The sequence below is a fragment of the Myxocyprinus asiaticus genome, chromosome 32 (genome assembly GCF_019703515.2).
Source record: "Myxocyprinus asiaticus isolate MX2 ecotype Aquarium Trade chromosome 32, UBuf_Myxa_2, whole genome shotgun sequence".
In the NCBI taxonomy this organism is placed as follows: domain Eukaryota; kingdom Metazoa; phylum Chordata; class Actinopteri; order Cypriniformes; family Catostomidae; genus Myxocyprinus; species Myxocyprinus asiaticus.
This window is the reverse complement of record NC_059375.1, coordinates 30,079,038-30,099,626: the sequence shown is the minus strand read 5'-3', so window position 1 is coordinate 30,099,626 and position 20,589 is coordinate 30,079,038. Positions and strand designations below refer to the sequence as shown.

The 20,589-nt window shown below is 39.6% G+C and overlaps 1 protein-coding gene across 3 annotated transcripts in view; it reads right to left on the bottom strand.

The window, feature by feature from the left end:
- The window catches only part of LOC127423140 (coiled-coil domain-containing protein 186-like), a 49,207-nt gene that overhangs the window by 17,979 nt on the left and 10,639 nt on the right, over positions 1-20,589 (bottom strand). For all 3 annotated transcript variants that reach the window (XM_051667235.1, XM_051667236.1, XM_051667234.1), the window contains 8 exons: positions 15,658-15,870; positions 15,332-15,451; positions 14,893-14,997; positions 14,492-14,590; positions 12,196-12,282; positions 10,696-10,838; positions 7,648-7,903; positions 5,711-5,900 (listed from right to left, as the gene is read on the bottom strand). In XM_051667235.1, the coding sequence (XP_051523195.1) occupies positions 5,711-5,900; positions 7,648-7,903; positions 10,696-10,838; positions 12,196-12,282; positions 14,492-14,590; positions 14,893-14,997; positions 15,332-15,451; positions 15,658-15,870 (1,213 nt within the window). The remainder of the gene's footprint in view (positions 1-5,710; positions 5,901-7,647; positions 7,904-10,695; positions 10,839-12,195; positions 12,283-14,491; positions 14,591-14,892; positions 14,998-15,331; positions 15,452-15,657; positions 15,871-20,589) is intronic.

Here is a 20,589-nt window from a genome sequence, read left to right as displayed (position 1 = left end):
ACAACTTGATTGGAGTCCACCTGTGGTAAATTCAGTTGATTGGACATGATTTGGAAAGCCACACATCTGTCTATATAAGGTCCCACAGTTAACAGTGCATGTCAGAGCACAAACCAAGAAATGAAGTCCAAGGAATTGTCTGTAGACCGCCGAGACAGGATTGTATCGAGGTACAAATCTGGGGAAGGGTACAGAAAAATTTCTGCAGCACTGAAGGTCCCAATGAGCACAGTGGCCTCCATCATCTGTAAATGGAAGAAGTTTGGAACCACCAGGACTCTTCCTAGAGCTGGCCGCCTGGCCAAACTGAGCGATCGGGGGAGAAGGGCCTTAGTCAGGGAGGTGACCAAGAACCTGATGGTCACTCTGACAGAGATCCAGCATTTCTCTTTGGAGAGAGGAGAACCTTCCAGAAGAACAACCATCTCTGCAGCACTCCACCAATCAGGCCTGTATGGTAGAGTGGCCAGACGGAAGCCACTCCTCAGTAAAAGGCACATGACAGCCCACCTGGAGTTTGCCAAAAGGCACCTGAAGGACTCTCAGACCATGAGAAACAAAGATTGAACTCTTTGGCCTGAATGGCAAGCGTCATGCCTGGAGGAAACCAGGCACCGCTCATCACCTGGCCAATACCATCCCCACAGTGAAGCATGGTGGTGGCAGCATCATGCTGTGGGGATGTTTTTCAGCAGCAGGAACTGGGAGACTAGTCAGGATCGAGGGAAAGATGAATGCAGCAATGTACAGAGACATCCTTGATAAAATCCTGCTCCAGAGCGCTCTGGACCTCAGACTGGGGTGAGGGTTCATCTTCCAACAGGACAACGACCCTAAGCACACAGCCAAGATAACAAAGGTGTGGCTACGGGACAACTCTGTGGATGTCCTTGAGTGGCCCAGCCAGAGCCCAGACTTGAACCCGATTGAACATCTCTGGAGAGATCTGAAAATGGTTGTGCACCGACGCTCCCCATCCAACCTGATGGAGCTTGAGAGGTCCTGCAAAGAAGAATGGGAGAAACTGCCCAAAAATAGGTGTGCCAAGCTTGTAGCATCATACTCAAAAAGACTTGAGGCTGTAATTGGTGCCAAAGGTGCTTCAACAAAGTATTGAGCAAAGGCTGTGAATACTTATGTACATGTGATTTTTTTCGTTTTTTATTTTTAATAAATTTGCAAAGATTTCAAACAAACTTCTTTCACATTGTTATTATGGGGTATTGTTTATAGAATTTTGAGGAAAATAATGAATTTAATCCATTTTGGAATAAGGCTGTAACATAACAAAATGTGGAAAAAGTGAAGCGCTGTGAATACTCTCCGGATGCACTGTATATATGTATATATATATATTGTTATGTTACCGTAGACTTTGTCAGTTCAAACCAGTCTGGACATTCTCTGTTGACCTCTCTCATCAACAAGGCACCAGATGGGCTGGTTTGAGTATTTCTGTAACTGCTGATCTCATGGGATTTTCACACACAACAGTCTCTAGAATTTACTTAGAATGGTGCCAAAACAAAAAAAATATCCAGTGAGCGGCAGTTCTGTGGACAGAAATGCCTTGTTGATGAGAGAGGTCAACAGAGATTGGCCAGACTGGTTTGAACTGACAAGTCTACAGTAACTCAGATATCCGCTCTGTAAAATTGTGGTGAGAAGCATTCTAAGATGCGGGTTGGCGCTGTTTTGGCGGCACGAGGGGGACCTACACAATACTAGGCAGGTGGTTTTAATGTTGTGGCTGATCGGTGTGTGTATATACAGCATATACATACAGTACATATAATTAACATAAAAATTAAGAATGCAGCCCTCGAGGCTATCGGTATCCTGCTTTTCGGCCCCTAAGCTTTCCAAAGTTGTGTAGCCCTGATCTGAAGGTTTTTGCTTAGATGCTTTGAATTAGATTTGTAGACACATATTAATTGTGCCTGCCTATGTACACTATATTGCCAAAAGTATTCGCTCACCCATCCAAATAATTGAATTCAGGTGTTCCAATCACTTCCATGGCCACAGGTGTATAAAATGAAGCACCTAGGCATGCAGACTGCTTCTACAAACATTTGTGAAAGAATGGGCCGCTCTCAGGAGCTCAGTGAATTCCAGCGTGGTACTGTGATAGGATGCCACCTGTGCAACAAGTCCAGTCGTGAAATTTCCTCGCTACTAAATATTCCACAGTCAACTGTCAGTGGTATTATAACAAAGTGGAAACGATTGGGAATGACAGCAACTCAGCCACGAAGTGGTAGGCCTCGTAAAATGACAGAGCGGGGTCAGCGGATGCTGAGGCGCACAGTGCGCAGAGGTCGCCAACTTTCTGCAGAGTCAATCGCTACAGACCTCCAAAGTTCATGTGGCCTTCAGATTAGCTCAAGAACAGTGCGTAGAGAGCTTCGTGGAATGGGTTTCCATGGCCGAGCAGTTGCATCCAAGCCATACATCACCAAGTGCAATGCAAAGCGTTGGATGCAGTGGTGTAAAGCACGCCACCACTGGACTCTAGAGCAGTGGAGACGCGTTCTCTGGAGTGACGAATCATGCTTCTCCATCTGGCAATCTGATGGACAAGTCTGGGTTTGGCGGTTGCCAGGAGAACAGTACTTGTGCCAACTGTGAAGTTTGGTGGAGGGGGGATTATGGTGTGGGGTTGTTTTTCAGGAGCTGGGCTTGGCCCCTTAGTTCCAGTGAAAGGAACTCTGAATGCTTCAGCATACCAAGAGATTTTGGACAATTCCATGCTCCCAACTTTGTGGGAACAGTTTGGGGATGGCCCCTTCCTGTTCCAACATTACTGCGCACCAGTGCACAAAGCAAGGTCCATAAAGACATGGATGAGCGAGTTTGGTGTGGAAGAACTTGACTGGCCTGCACAGAGTCCTGACCTCAACCCGATAGAGCACCTTTGGGATGAATTAGAGCGAAGACTGCGAGCCAGGCCTTCTCGTCCAACATCAGTGTCTGACCTCACAAATGCGCTTCTGGAAGAATGGTCAAAAATTCCCATAAACACACTCCTAAACCTTGTGGAAAGTCTTCCCAGAAGAGTTGAAGCTGTAATAGCTGCAAAGGGTGGGCCGTTGTCATATTAAACCCTATGGATTAAGAATGGGATGTCACTTAAGTTCATATGCGTCTAAAGGCAGATGAGCGAATACTTTTGGCAATATAGTGTATGTATTTCTTTACAAAATTAAAATGTTAATTAAAGCTACACTGTGTAACTTTTGGCCCTCTAGCAGTTAAAAAATAAAACTGCATGTGTCTTGCGGAAGGACATTGTTTTGGTTGTGGTTCGGCTCTGCTCCTCTGCGCGGATGAACGTGTTTCGAGGCACCAGTGTATACATGAATACAGGACATCTTATCAGAGCGAATGGACAAATAAATTACAAAAGAAAGCAAAAGACGGATTTCTGAAAACATGTCATCTGAGCAGGTAAGTGCCATATCTTATGCTGTTGTTTTGACTTATTGGAAACATTGATGTTTTGAAATAAATTATGTTACAAAAGTTAGGCAATGTTCGTAAACATTAGACATAATGATTGCTAGTCTGATAAGGTCAAACGTTGTAAATTTATTATTGAAAAAAATTATTGTATTTCACGTGCGTCTGTGTGTGTGTGTGTGTGTGTGTGTGTGTGTGTGTGATTACACAACTACACAAACCATATCAATAAGATATCTAACCTGTTGAGTAAGAAAAAAGCCATCTCTGGGTCGCTTTTAAATCCTTTCAGATCTCGGAGTTGTCACCACCTCTGAAAAGCCAAGCCGATGTTGATTCGGGTTTTTATAACAGACTCTGTTGCTTTCCCTTTTTGCTTGTAGACTCTGCTCTGTTCGGGGTTTCTTTGTTTTTACAAAGTGATTTTCTGGAGGTTTGCCGTTTTGAATGATCCATGGTCAATGTTTCTCGTTTGTTGTGACAACAAACTTTCAGCTTCAGTTACTCTCACACGCGCGCTACAGTAGCCAGATCTTATTTTCTCTGTGTATGGATATGACATCAACACACACGGGCAAATGATGTATGTATGCAATTTCCCGCGAAATCCGTCCCGACAGTTCTAAAATATTTATAATATAATATCATTATTATAGGTTTATCAAAGTGCATTTGGGTAAAGACATGGTTTGGAAGATGGATTTTTGTTGCACTCTCTCATTAATAACATTTTATTTTTTAACAAAAAAAAAAAAAAAGTTGCATAGTGTAGCTTTAAAAATAAATATATAAGAAAAAGCAGCAAACAAGTGCTTAACATGTGAACTTTTACAATACTGTTTGAAAAGCATCCCAGGTGGATAACTCATGAAATTGTGTAATGAGAGAATGCCCAGGATGCAAATAAAGTGTGCTACTTTGAAGAAGCTCAAATATTAGATTTTTTTGGTCGTTACATAATTCCTATACATTTGTGTTACACAATACTTTGAATTAATTCATTATTTTGCCCTACAAAGTTGGAATGAGTGAAATCAGGTCTCTTAGACTATGATCTGTCCAGTGACGGGTTGGGTGTGAAGTGTGAAAATTGCATTAACTTAAAAATCCACACATAAAGGAATAATTCACCCAAAAATGAAAATTCTCTCATTATTCACTTACCCTGATGCCATCCCAGTGTATGACTGTCTTTCTTCAGCAGAACACAAATTAAGATTTTTAGAAGAAGATAGAGCTCTGTCAGGTCCTTATAATAGTAGTATACAGGTGCCAGCACTTTGACAGCCCAAAAGTCATATTTATGCAGCATAAAATTAATCCACATGACTCCAGTCATTCAATGAATGTCTTTTGAATGGGGCCTGGGTAGCTCAGCGAGTAAAGACACTGACTACCACCCCTGGAGTCGCGAGTTCGAATCCAGGGCGTGCTGAGTGACTCCAGCCAGGTCTCCTAAGCAACCAAATTGGCCCGGTTGCTAGGGAGCGTACATTCACATGGGGTAACCTCCTCGTGGTCGCTATAATGTGGTTCTCGCTCTCGGTGGGGCATGTGGTGAGTTGTGCGTGGATGCCGTGGAGAATAGCGTGAAGCCTCCACACATGCTATGTTTCCACAGTAACGCACTAACAAGCCACGTGATAAGATGCACGGATTGACGGTCTCAGATGCGGAGGCCACTGAGATTCATCCTCCGCCACCCAGATTGAGGCGAGTTACTACGCCACCATGAGGACTTAGAGAGATTGGGAATTAGGCATTCCAATTTGGGGAGAAAAGGGGAGAAATATATTATATATTAAAAAAAAAAAAAAAAAAAAATGAATGTCTTTTGAAGCAAATCAATAGGTGTATATAAGAAATAAGTTGATAATTAAAATGTTTTTAACTTTAAATCGGTGCTTCCATCCAGGGCTCTAATACAGTCTTAATTTGTGTTTTGCTAAAGAAAGACAGTCATACTCATCTGGGATGGCATCAGGGTAAGCGAATAATGAGAGAATTTTCATTTTTGGGTGAAGTATTCCTTTAACCCAAAAACTTTTTAGGCATTTTTGTAGTGTTGATGTTACTGCGTTTTGACTTTATAGAGCAGTATTATTGTAAAATGTGTAAAATAGTAATAATCAAGAATAAGTAGGTTCCAAACATTTGACTGGAAATGTAAATCAAGAAATATCAAGAAAATGCCTCTTCTGCAGGATGGTAGGGCTCTGTGCTTGCTGTCATAAAGATAAGCACTGACCCTGTATGAGCTGCTTGGTGAGGTCTTTGATGTTGGCCGCCTGTTTTCTCTTCTGCGTCACCAGTTCATCTTGCAGTTCCTCCACACGCATCTTCAGCTGTGACATTTCGGTCTGCAGACTCATTCTCTCTGTTTGCAGCGCTTGCACCTCCTCCTGTCTCTGCTGCTCTTCTTTCTTCAACCTGTCCGTCTGAAAACATGTACACAAACAAAATAATGACTCAAAAAGAAAGACATCTCCAACATGCCACACTCTTGTGTCTAAAGAAGTTGCTGTAATTAAACTGGTAATATTTTTATATACTTAGTTAATAAGATTGATGTCTAGTCCAAAGTGTTGGGGAGTAGCTAGCCAACTCTATTAGTATTGTAACATCAGCCAAGTTATTTTGATAATACCGTTGTTCACCCAGTAACAAGCTTTTAACAAGTAGCTGTGTAGCTAACATTGGGAAGTCAGATTCATTTTATTGAGAAATTAAATGAAAATATGTTCAGGTGGTTCGTTTCAATGAAAGGGATAAAAAGGCAGTTCACCGATATCATCACTCAATAGTATTCTCTGTGTGGTATTTTACACCATTTTTTTATTGGCAAAATATTTTATTCAATGCTGTTGTTTCTAAACACATTTTCCACTGGAGTCCTTCCATTAGATAGTATTTATTGTACATTTGTGTTTGAGTTTGATCCCATGACCCAAACTGAGATCCCCATTGTCTTTGTTTCAGACAAAACTCAGATATTATTTTTCCAGAGTTGCATTAACTTTTGGCCGAGATCTTGTATTGATGACGGGAGAGACGAACCACTCTGTAAAGTCTTCTCCAGCACATCCCAAAGACTTTTAGTGGGGTAAAGTTCAGGACTCTGTGGTGGCCAATTCATGTGTGAAAATGATTCCTCATGCTCCCTGAATCACTCTTTCACAATTTGAGCCTGATGAATCTTGGCATTGTCATCCTGGAATATGCCCATGCCGTCAGGGAAGAAAAATGGGATATCCTGGTCATTCAGTACATTCAGGTAGTCAGCTGACTTCATTTTATTGCCACATAACATTGCTGAGCCTAGACATGATCAATTGAAGCAACTCCAGATCATTACACGGCCTCCAGAGGCTTGTACAGTGGGTACTATGCATGACAGATGCATCGATTCATGTGCTCCCCTTCAAACCCTAGCACACCCATCGCTTTGGAATAGGGTAAATCTGGACTCATCAGACTAGATGACCTTTTTCCATTGCTCCACAGTCCAATCTTTATGCTCCCTAGCAATTTTAAGTAATTTTTTCCAATTAGCCTCACTAACAAGTGGCTTTCTTGTGGCCAAATAGCTGTTTAGTCCCAATCCTGTAAGTTCTCATCACATTGTATGTGTGGAAATGCTCTTACTTTCACTATTAAACATAGCCTACTGTCAATTTTTTTACATTTTGACTTCAAGCATTTTAGTGATCTCCGATCATGATCATTCAAGGTTTTTTTCCAACCACATTTTTTCTGCGAAGCTGAGAGTTCACCACTATCCTTCCAGGTTTTAATAATGTGTTGGACAGTTCTTAACCCAATTCCAGTGATTTCAGAAATCTCTTTCAGTTTTTTCTTTTCTTAATGCAGACCAATAATTTGCCCCTTCTGAAACACAGTAACATCTTTTCCATGACCATGGGATACGTCTTCCAACATGGTTGTTTAAGAAATCAGAAGCTACACACCGCATCAGTTAGGGTTAAAAGAATGGTTGCCAGCTGAAACATATTAATCACTGCAATAATGATCCAATCATAGTCTCTTAAGTACCTGCTTATTTAAATCCAAACGGCAACTTTTTTTTTTTTGGCCAGGCAGTGTATTACGAGTAGCTTGGCAAGGTACAGTTTCAAAGTAGCTCCCCCAACACTCTTAGTCCACTAATGTATACAATCATCTTACCATCTCAGTGAGGGATCTCTCAGTCTCCTCTAGATTGCTGCCAAGTTCTCTAGAGCTGCTGTTCAATCTGTCCAGCTGGGCCTGGAGGCTGTTGCTCTCTGACTGCAGCTGAGCATTTTTAGTGGTCAGTTTCTCTGTGAAGCCCAGAAGCTCTGCCTCTCTCGTCCTGCTGCCCTCAATGTCCAACTGCAGGTCAGTGATCTGAGAGTTCAGATTCTCTACCTCCTCCCGCAAGGACGCAATCTCCTGCACATCCCTGAGAGAGAGGCACAAGCGCAGCAGTCATACCCCAGGGACAACACAAATAGAACATTCTGTACCCTGTCCTTAAGTGGTTTCTGCCCTTTTCTTATTTTCTTTCTTCTGCTAAACAAACAAAAAATAATTTTTTGAAAAATATTTCAGCTCTGTAGGCCCATACAACGCAAGTGAATGGTGGCCAAAACTTTCAAGCTCCAAAAATCACATAAAGGCAGTATAAAAGTAATCAAAATGACTCCAGTGGTTTAATCGATGTATATAGAAGCAATATTATGTGTGTGGGTGAGAAACAGACCAATATTTAGGTCCTTTTTTACTTTAAATCTCCACTTTTATTTCAATCCTTTTTTTTCATATTCTAAAAGTAAAAGTGGAGATTTATTGTAAAAAAAGGACTTAAATATTGATCTGTTTTTAACCCACACCTGTCACATCGATTCTGGAGATTTGGATTAAACCACTGTAGTCGTATGGATTACTTTTATGCTGCCTCTATGTGATTTTTAGAGCTTCAAAAAGGTCTGGCCACCATTCACTTGCATTGAAAGGACCTACAGAGCTGCGACATTCTTCTAAACATCTTTGTTTGTGTTCAGCAGAAGAAAGTCATACACATCTGGGATGGCATGAGGATGAGTAAATGATGAGAGAATTTTTTGGTGAACTATCCCTTTAACAAGAAAGTTTCAGGCCAGTTAAAAAAACGTTATATGCCATTATCAGGACAATGGTGTATTGAACATTATTTTTGTGAAATCAGCTGATTTAAATGGCACTATGGTAAAGTTATCTGTCTGACTAACATAGATATGTTTTTAGTCAAAACTGCGAGAATGATTTAATAGTCTGGGAAACATCAGTTAGACTGGTTCTTTGTCTAATTTTCCAGCACAAGTGTGTGTATACATTTATAGCCATCATGTTGTTACAATAGAGCTGTATAATCTCCAGTTATTATTGCAAATAAAAAAATAAACAAAAGAAATAATTTGCTGTAACTTTTTTGTAAATAAAAGTTAATATTGTTTTTTTTTTTTTAAACTGAATGACTTACTTTCTTCTGTGGAACACACAAGATGCTAGGCACAATGACAGCATCTGTCACCATTTACTTTCATTGCATCTTTTTTTCCATACAATGCATGTGAAAGGTAAGTCCTGCATCTCTTTTTGTGTTCCACAGGAGAAATAAAATATGGGTTTAAAACTACATGAGCTGAGTAAATTATGTTTTAGGTGAACCATCCCTTTATATGAATAAAAATATAAAAACAATTCTTCTTGACATATAGAAGTAGCTAAGAAAATAAAAATGTAAATTTTTTGTGGTTGGGCCAGTAAAAATAGCCAAAGTACATATTTGAACTAATGGCCCGACTGAGCTAGCAGAAAAAAAATCATTTTTGTTGAGCCCTAGACACGTTGATGTGCCAGTAGGAGAAAAAAAAAAAGAAAGTGTGAAAGAGTGAAATCAGAGCAGTCCCTATGAGACGTGCACAGAGGTTTGAGTTATCCTGTCAGCGCTGCAGGAGCTTGTGTGATCACACTACAGTGGAGTCACAGCCACCTGCTGTTACCGCATCAACAGAGTCTAGCAACCGCTGAGAGATCACTCAAGGGCAGGCTGCTTCACTGATACTCATTCATGTTCAACAGAAGCACTGATCCACAGTCAAATTAACAGTCTAATGATATGACCGTCTCGGTGTGGTATGCAGAACATGTCATTCAAACATGCAAATGAGAGTGAGGCGTGTAGTGTTTTCTAGTTTATAATAGGCCTTAATCAGAGTAGATGGCATATATTAATTAATACGAACAAAAACAAGACTGTGAGGAACGGAAGTGTAGCTTACTTAATGTCACATTGAAAATAAGTCTTTCCATAAATTTCCAGTAGACAAAACAAATGAAATATGACCTTGGACCTTGAGTCAATATGGCATATTGATCAGAATGTAAATCAGTCCTACACAACCTCATTTATGCTTTCAAATAAAGGGTAAACCAAGTTGTTTTCCCTCTTTACATCTTTTATACCTAAAGAAATGTAAAGTACATTGACTATAATGTTTAAAATGAAATTAAGCCTGCAGTCATATCAGTGGCCTATAAAACACAGTTTTATTCTAAATGTGGTGGGTTGCCTCTCATGAGGGCTGCCATATGAGGAAGCACATGACCAGCCAAATTTTACGACCAATGATCGGACAATTTCAGATGCAGAATAAATTTATAACGCATGGCAGCACAGAATCAGAATCGGCAAATATATCACACAATGGTTCATTGCAGGACAGTATATTATACACTTGAAAGTTGATTCTCAAACTGATTCTCATGCACTGCTGACAAAAAAACGAGTGCCAATTGACAACAACAAAGTTAAAGTCTGCTCTGATCGCATTTAACTTCCCTATAAGCCGCACTGCATCTTTATCTCAGAGCCCACTTAACTCGGTAGTGTGAAGCTCCTGTATTTCCATCAACAAATTAAGGACCTTCGCAAATGATATTAAAGCCTTTTTTTTAAAAGATATTCAAGACGTTATATGGACAAACATTTTGAAAAGTGAATTTAAGACATTGTAATACTTTTCAAGGTTCCACGGATACCCTGGTAACTGAAAACGTTTGCGTTGTGTCCATGACAGGTGTCAGTATAAAGTCCTATAGGTGTAAATATGGCATCTACCCTGATTTAGATCTATGGGCTAGTTGTTGAATGAATAAGGGAGTGGGAGATATGGTTCAGAGGAAGGCTGCTGCAGGCACAAGTGTTTGGACCTCTGATGCTGCTCCTCTAGTCTAGTGATGGCTGTGAGTTTTTCTCTCTGGTTCTGGATCTCAGTCTTCTGTCTATTAATGATTTCTCTGTATTTGCAGAGTTCATCTTCCCAACGTGGTCTTTCGTCCTCCAAACACTTAACCTGAGGGCCAGAGAAAATGCCAATGGGTTAGAATAATATGCACATCACTATTCAGTTAAGAATCATTTAACCCTTTAAGCTCAGATGGGCCCGTGAGAAAAAAAAAAAAGAACTGTCAAAATATTAATAACTATAGTCTTGACCAACAGAAAATAGGTATTACTTGAAAGCTTAAAAGCTGTACTTTACAATGCATGTAGGCATTAATGACCAAAACTGAACAAGTGCTTTGAAATTTGCAGACAAATCAGAAGTTTTACATTTTGATAATTTATTAAACTTTCTGCATTGTACAAATGATTGTAATCAGTAAAAACATCACACTCATCAAATAGCCATGTGTCATATGTTGCTGGAAAGCTCAAAGAGTACAATACAACCAGCCTATTTGTTTTACTCACAGACAAAAATATAGCGAGTAATAGCTAAGTATATGTCTTTGACATTTATGTTTCATGTGAACAGGTGTTGCTTATATGGCGCGTTTTCACTTATAACTTCACGAAAAATAAACAATACATAAAATAAAATGCCATTACTTAGATGAGGCGATTATCTTTCAAACGAGCCCACACACAAGGTAACTGGATGCATAGATCATAAGATATCCACACGAAGCACAATGTGCACACAGGATCTGGCTATCTGACATCTTGCAATCTGGTTGAAAACACGTGATCCTGGATCAGATGACGTCATCGGAAATGTAGCATCATGGAATGCTAAACCAATCGGACTGGGTTCAGATTGGTGCAAAAATCATCCACATTTGGGTAGAGAGACATTGGTAACTGTTACATATGGCTACCAGGAGATGGCGCCAAGTACATGAGACAGACTCGAAGCAGACTCATTGAGTCAAATGGCACTCATTATGTGAAATTTCATTACTAAAATCATGTCTGCATGCTAGGCAAACCTTTAGTCATTGTTGTGTTTGCATGTGTAATTAGTTCTTATGTTCAATTATTATGTTTTTATTTGTTTAAAGAGGCTTTTGAATACTTGAAATCGTTTTTATACTCTAGAATAAACTATTTTTTTTAACGCTATAACTTTTGATTGCTTTATCGTATCAACACAACATTTTTCTCAGTTAAAGTTGGCATGATTGGAAACGAATTAAAAGCAGTTTTTCAGAGCCACCTTATTTACAACAGAGATACATAATGTCAAATCAGAAAAAATAAGAGGAAAAAAGTAAAAAAAAAAAAAAAAAAATCTATATCAATGACAACAAACACTTGACCAAATTATAAGCCTTTAATTTTGGGTATGCCACTGGAACAGGAAATCTTTAAAAACACCCTCAGAGCTTAAAGGGTTAATGGAGTTATCAACAGAAATTGGTTTCCACCTTGGTTCGCAGAGTGGTTAGTTCGTCCATGCCTTCTTTAAAAGTCCTCTTCAGATCCTCCAACTCCTTAATCTTAGCTTTGTGCATCTGCCAATCAAACCACAAACACAAAGACCATAAAAACCCATCCTTCACATTGTCATTATTCATTCTTTCATTAAATCAGCAGAGGATGCTTGCTAAGCAACGTGTTAATAATATTAATGAGAAAGCATATGCTAATAACACTATTTCTTGCACGGAGGTGACTCATCAACGAGGGTGTAAACACTCATTGTCGGCCTCAGGTACTAATGACGCTTGGTGAATGGAGGCTCATTTACTCAGGAATGAAGTTTAAAAGCAGGTGGCAAAGTGCCACATGGCAAACTCTGAGGCCATCTGAAAATCTCAGAGCAAGAGTGGAAGAACTGCTGAAAGAGAAGCAAACCAGAAATGTATGAGGTGTAAACATGAAGAAACATCTGCCAAAGCTGTAAACCTGACTTTCTGAGGCCTCTGTTTGCAAGGGAAACACATTACACAAATATGAATGAGGTAACAGATGTCATTAGGGCTTGAAATGAATACTGTTGTACTATTTTTATACTACATTTATGCATTTGGCAGATGCTTTAATCCAAAGCGATTTACAGTGTATCGGATTTTGGGAATTTCCTGGGAATCGAACACATGATTCGCATTGTTAGCACCATGCTTTACTACATTTACATTTATGCATTTGGCAGATGATTTATCCAAAGCGACTTACGGTGCACTTATTACAGGGACAATCCCCCTGGAGCAACCTGGAGTTAAGTGCCTTGCTCAAGGACACAATGGTGATGGCTGTGGGGATTGAACCAGCAACCTTACCAGATATGTGCTTTAGCCCACTACGCCACCACCACTACTAACTGAGCTTCAGGAACACTTAAAGGATTAGCAAAAAAACTACCCCTTTAAAAACTATTTTTGACTTGAAAAGAGAATCAACTGATGGGGTTTGGATCTAAATTTAAATAGATCATTTTTGCAAGATGGTGCTGCAGATGGCTCCTTCGGTGTGGAGCTCTCTAGCGTTTTTGTTACTTTTGTTTGTTTGTCATGTTTTTTGTTACTCTTTCCTGATCAGTTTCACCAAGGATGAACTGCTAAATATTCAGCAGAGCATACCTGATAATTTTTTGCTACTGTTCGATTATTCTGACATTTTATTAGACATCTTAGTAGGAGGTGCAGCGGTGATCTACAAGCGATCCTAAAGATGCACGCGAGGGAAACGAGCTGGCGCGCTTGTGAAGCTTCGTCAACGTGGCTTTAGGACTCCGCTGCAGAGTATTCATCTGGTGAATGTACACTCCATCGCCAACAAAACGGATGAACTGCTTCTGCTCACTCAAACAAATAAGGACTTTTCTAACTCCACTGCTCTGTGTTTCTCAGACACCTGGCTGAATGAAGCCATCCCGGACAGCGCATTACTTCTGCCGGGCTTTCAGCTGTTCAGAGCGGATCGCATCACGGAGTTATCGGGGAAATGAGAGGCGGTGGAACATGCTTTTACATCAACAAAATTTGGTGTACAGATGTAACAGCTTTGAAGATGTGCTGTCCTAAATTAGAGGTGCTCTTCATCAACTGTATGCTTTTCTACTCACCGTGGGAGTTTTCCTCATATATTCTGGTGAGTGTGAACGCAGTGTTGCAACAGCTGGCTGATCACATTACAGACACAAAACAGTAATACCCGGACTCACTTATTATTATACTGGGAGGTTTTAATAAAGCTAACTTCACCCGTGAACTGCCAAAATACAAACACCACATCACCTGCCCCACCAGAGAAATAAATATATTTACGTCTCCAGAGTGAGGAATCGTGCAGGTAGAATCCCTCTGGACCCCATACACCCTGCCCACTCCCTCTTTGAACTGTTGCCCTCTGGCCGGCACTACAGAGCACTGAGCACCAGGACTTCCAGGCACAAGAACAGTTTTTAGCCTCAGGCCATTTTCCTCATGAACAACTAAACTGCCTCAGGACTCCCCCATAGTGCAATAATGTAAATATATATCTCATGTACATATGTAAATTCACATATTTAATTCAAGAAATGTACATACGCCATTCTGTTATATGTCCGGTTATTTGTAAGTCTATTTATAATCTTAGGTTGTTTTATATTCTGTGTCTCACTGTAATGTTCTGTATGCACTTGTTTCTCCTATCACCAAAAAAAATTCAATGTGTATGTGAAAACACTTGGCAATAAAGCTCATTCTGATTCTGATAAATGATATGATGAAACTGCACCTCTAGCTGGTCTGTCTGCTCCTGTTTTTGCTTCTCCAACTCTCCTCTGGTCTCTCGCAGCTTTGCGTCCAATTCATTTGATTTTATCTCTTCAGATTCCTTCAGGAAACACACAGTGATACAGAAAACACTGAGATTTAGACCAAACAATAGAAACAGCATACAAGCTCATATTCCTAAGATGACGAGAGACAAATTGCACCCGTTTGTTAATGGTTTGATAAAAAAATTTAAATGGTAACTCAAAATAGTCTACATGAAACCATCATTTCTGACTCATAGTTTCTGAAGTCTTAAATTCACAATCATAGCTACTCATTAAGAGCAACATGCTTTCGTACTACCCAAGTCTATGCTGCCCTCTAGTGGACATTACTGCTTTCATCCTTAGTAAACGGTACCTGGTATGTGCGAATCATGTCCTGGCAGTTTTTGCGGATCTGCTCCGTTTCTTCCTTTGCTTGAGTCAGCTTGGCGGTTGTCTCTCTCAGTTTGTCTTTTGTTTCCTGTTATTACAGAGATAGTGTACTGATATTTTTATGAAGTGCCAGATGTCAGCACAAACATTTCAGACGAACGCTACTATAACACATCAAATACCAAACTCAAACTTCAAAAATGAAAACATTTGGGTACACAATCCTGTTCCGACAGTCATTTAGCAGTGTAATATTTTTTGGATGTTGTTCCTTTAACAGGCTGGATTAAATTCATTCCATTACTGTGGATATTAACTTCCTCCTTATCCAACTTTGCAATTTGGCATCTAAATAAATATTTGCTGCTATAATAATGTGCCCCATTAACTCATAAGAAGTGTCTGTAATTCTAAAAGTTTACCTTGTGAGCATCTGTTTCGCTCTTAAGTTTGTTCTGAGCCCACTTTACTTTGATGACATGAGAATTGATTTCTTCCTTGACTTTCTCCAGCTCGCGAGACACTCTCGTCACATCATGCTCCTAAAGGCGGGTTATCAAACAAAAAGACTACTGAGAATTTATACAGAATCTATGCCTAGAGTCAAGACACTGCATATCTTAATACACATCCAAGATAAAAACTACAAACAAAATAACTACAAAAGTGGTCCAATGTGAACCTGATCTTGTAGTTACAAAGGCTGTATAACATTAATTGTCAAGAAAAACAATATTTAATGTGTGACCTTAAAGTCATATAGCTGTTGCAGGCGTCCTTTCTCCTGGGCCAGTGAGTTTCCCCGTCGGGCCTGTTTGTCAACTTCAGCTATGGCCTCTCGTAGCTTCTTCTCTAGCTGTTCCTTCTCCCTGCGCAGGTCCAGTGCCTCCTTCTCTCCACGAACATACTTCATTACCATCGTCTCCTTCTCCTGGCGTGCCTCCTCATATTTCTTATTAGCCTGAGGAGATCAAAGAACATGTTACCTTGTATGCAAACAAACACAACACAATTAAATAAAATGCCATCCCAGATGTGTATGATTTTCTTTCTTCTGCTGAACACAAAGATTTTTTAGAAGAATATCTCAGCTCTAAAGGTCCATCCAATGCAAGTGAAAGGTGGCCAGAACTTTGAAGGTCCAAAAAGCATATAAAGGCAGCACAAAAGTAATCCATATGACTGCAGTGGCAATATGATAGGTTAGGGTAAGAAACCGATCAATATTTAAGCACTTTTTGACAATAAATTTCCACTTTCAGATTCTTTTGTTTTTGGTGATTTGCATTCTTTGTGCATATCACCACCTAGTGGGCAGGGGGAAGAAATTATAGTAAAAAAGGACCATCATTCACTTGCATTGTATGGACCTACAGAGATATTCTTTTAACATCTTGTGTTCAGCAGAAGAAAGAAAGCAATACATACAGTCGTGCTCAAAAGTTTGCAACCCTGGCAGAAATTGTGAAATTTTGGCATTGATTTTGTCTTTTATTTAAGGATAGTGATCATATGAAGCCATTTATTATCACATAGTTGTTTGGCTCCTTTTTAAATCATAATGATAACAGAAATCACCCAAATAGCCCTGATCAAAAGTTTACATACCCTTGAATGTTTGGCCTTGTTACAGACACACAAGGTGACACACACAGGTTTAAATGGCAATTAAAGCTTAATTTCACTAATTTAAAAATGCAATTAGTGTCTGTGTAGTTTGTTACTCTCACGTGGATGCACTGAGCAGGCTAGATACTGAGCCATGGGGAGCAGAAAAGAACTGTCAAAAGACCTGTGTAACAAGGTAATGGAACTTTATAAAGATGGAAAAGGATATAAAAAGATATCCAAAGCCTTGAAAATGCCAGTCAGTACTGTTCAATCACTTATTAAGAAGTGGAAAATTCGGGGATCTCTTGATACCAAGCCAAGGTCAGGTAGACCAAGAAAGATTTCAGCTACAACTGCCGGAAGAATTGTTCGGGATACAAAGAAAAACCCACAGGTAACCTCAGGAGAAATACAGGCTGCTCTGGAAAAAAACGGTGTGGTTGTTTCAAGGAGCACAATATGACGATACTTGAACAAAAATGAGCTGCATGGTCGAGCTGCCAGAAAGAAGCCTTTACTGTGCCAATGCCACAAAAACGTCTGGTTACAATATGCCCGACAACACCATGACACGCCTCACAGCTTCTGGCACACTGTAATTTGGAGTGACGAGACCAAAATAGAGCTTTATGGTCACAACCATAAGCGCTATGTTTGGAGAGGGGTCAACAAGGCCTATAGTGAAAAGAATATCATCCCCACTGTGAAGCACAGTGGTGGCTCACTGATCTTTTGGGGATGTGTGAGCTCTAAAGGCACAGGGAGTCTTATGAAAATTGATGGCAAGATGAATGCAGCATGTTATCAGAAAATACTGGCAGACAATTTGCATTCTTCTGCATGAAAGCTGCGCATGGGACGCTCTTGGACTTTCCAGCATGACAAGGACCCTAAGCACAAGGCCAAGTTGACCCTCCAGTGGTTACAGTAGAAAAAGTTGAAGGTTCTGGAGTGGCCATCACAGTCTCCTGACCTTAATACCATCAAGCCACTCTGGGGAGATCTCAAACGTGCGGTTCATGCAAGATGACCAAAGACTTTGCATGACCTGGAGGCATTTTGCCAAGACGAATGGGCACCTATACCACCTGCAAGAATTTGGGGCCTCATAGACAACTATTACAAAAGACTGCACGCTGTCATTGATGCTAAAGGGGGCAATACACAGTATTAAGAACTAAGGGTATGCAGACTTTTGAACAGGGGTCATTTAATTTTTTTCTTTGTTGCCATGTTTTGTTTTATGATTGTGTCATTCTGTTATAACCTACAGTTGAATATGAATCCCATAAGAAATAAAAGAAATGTGTTTTGCCTGCTCACTCATGTTTTCTTTAAAAATGGTACATGTATATGGGGGCCTGGGTAGCTCAGTGGTAAAAGACGCTGGCTACCACCCCTGGAGTTCGTGAGTTCGAATCCCAGGGCGTGCTGAGTGACTCCAGCCAGGTCTCCTAAGCAACCAAATTGGCCCGATTGCTAGGGAGGGTAGAGTCACATGGGGTAACCTCCTTGTGGTCACTATAATGTGGTTCGTTCTCCGTGGGGCGCGTGGTGAGTTGAGTGTGGTTGCTGCGGTGGATGGCGTGAAGCCTCCACACCGCTACGTCTCTGTGGCAACGCGCTCAATAAGCCACGTGATAAGATGCGCGGGTTGAGATTCATCCTCTGCCACCAGGACCGAGGCGAACCACTACACGACCACGAGGACTTAAAAGAGTATTGGGAATTGGGCATTCCAAATTGGGAGAAAAAAAAAGGTAAATATATTACCAATTCTCCAAGGGTATGCAAACTTTTGTGCACAACTGTATCTGTGATGGCATGAGGGTGAGTAAATGATGAGAGAATTTTAATTCTTGGGTGAACTATCCCTTTAAGTTTGCAGTGTTTTAACACTGTGATTGGCCAATACTGATCTGATTGTAAATATTTATTTTTCACACTCAGCTCAACATTTTTACTACACTTTATTTGCATCCATCCATATGCTGAGAAAATTTAACACACAATAAAATTACAAATAACAATTTACATTTTGCAAAATTGTGAAAATCAAAATTTATTTTTCAAGTAACACATATCACCAATATAGAACAATAGGGAGATTACACCTAAATGCCATTGTTGCATGATAAACTTATTTCTCTTGTGAGCTTTTAAATTGGGTAATGAGTCTATAAATGAGACTGACAGTGTTCAAAATCTTTTTCATTTGATGCATGTGCAATCTGACTTCCTCCACTCATGTTACATAAAGTATACAACTCAGATTTGTTTTTTCTGTTTCTTGTTCAATTCAGTGTTACCGAGATGACTATCTATAAAGAATTTGTACATTTTGCATATTTGATGTGTCCACTGACCCCGTGAAAAGAGTGAAAGAGAGGCCCTCACACTTGACTGAGGAGTTTGCATGCAAGTGAAGAGCTATTTCAGCAAGTCCTTCCAAACCAAACAAAGCCCTCTTTCTACATTTTGTGCAATTCCCTTTAGGACTGAAATGCTTAGTCAACGTTATCGACAACATCGACAATAAAAAATTGTCGACAAAAATTTCCGTTGTCGAATAGTCGTTTGATCTCATTTAACAGAGCATGAGATCACATTAAACTCTAATGATGATACGTGAGAGCTGCACTGCAGCTCGTGCCTGACAGAGGAGAGGAAGAAAACAGCTCGCAGTGCAGATGCACTCTAAGTTATATTTAATATACCTTTATTAATGTTCAAATAATAAGGAAGCAGATCATGTAAATAACTACAAACTCCGAAACTGGCATTTCTCTGTGCGGTCAGCATCTCTTCTATGAGTTGTGAATGTCCTGATCTAAGAGGGAGAGATTGAAACTGTACCTGGCTGAGGCACACTCTGTCGCGGGGACGCTCATCCCTTGATCGTGCACGCTTAATGCAGCTAGATTATAACATGATGACTCGTGACTTATTGAATCATAATATATGTGTCACTGTGCATTTCTTTTCGTGAATAAATTGGCAATACGCAGCTATAATAATAAGAGAGGGTAGTCTTCACCCCATTATACACTGCAACAAAATACATTTTTGATTTGATTTTATTTTGGCTTGTTTTCCAATAGAAATATCTAAAACTCCTTTAAAACAACGTACATTTTCTTTAGCAGCTATACTGCAGAATTAAAAATTGTTATCTGAGAATGTTGAATATAATATTAAAAATACAAATATTTTAAAATACCTAAAAATCCTTTAAAAAAAGATGCATTCACCTGAGAAGCAGCATATAAGATATTTAGACTTGCTCTTAGAGAATAGATCTTGAATATGAGTATATTTGTCTTTACTGCACTCGCAGAAGTATAACCAAGTGAAAAAATACACTTATACAAAATACACTTATATTTAAGATACATTCTCTTAAAGCAAGTTTAAATATCTTATATGTTGCTTCTCAGGTGATTTTTAGACTATTTTAAATGGAAAACAAGACAAACACTTGATAACAACAGGATTTTTTGCAGTGAATTTCTTTACTGAATTAAACTTAATAAAAAGTATTGTTTTCCCTTTAATTCAGTGAATGTCTTTTAGAGGTATTTTTAAAAGATTATTTTGTCCTCTTTATTGTTAGTAAGCACATTTAATACAACCTTTTAAATCGGGGCACAAGCTGAATAATCGGTTAAGAGCTAATGATTAATCGTTGCAATAATTTCTGAATAGTCGAATAATCGTTAGATTAATCGATCGTCAAAATAATCATTAGTTGCAACCTTAATTCCATAATGACATTAGTCTTCAATATCTGAATGCTGGACTTAAATCACACTTACACACAGTTGTGTGGGACAATACATGACAAAGACAAATTTGCCACCTGACATCCTGCTGCTGGGAAAAGGATACAAAACGGATAGACGACGACCCTCTTTCACATTGTGCAAACAAGATATCGCTAAAGGGCTGACATGATTTCATTTGAAAGACACCACCACACAAAGAGCACTGACTGATAAATGTTTACATGTAATTTAGCCACAAATCTTATGGAAGGAGGGCTTTGTTTGGAGGAAGGTGACCGTTTCCA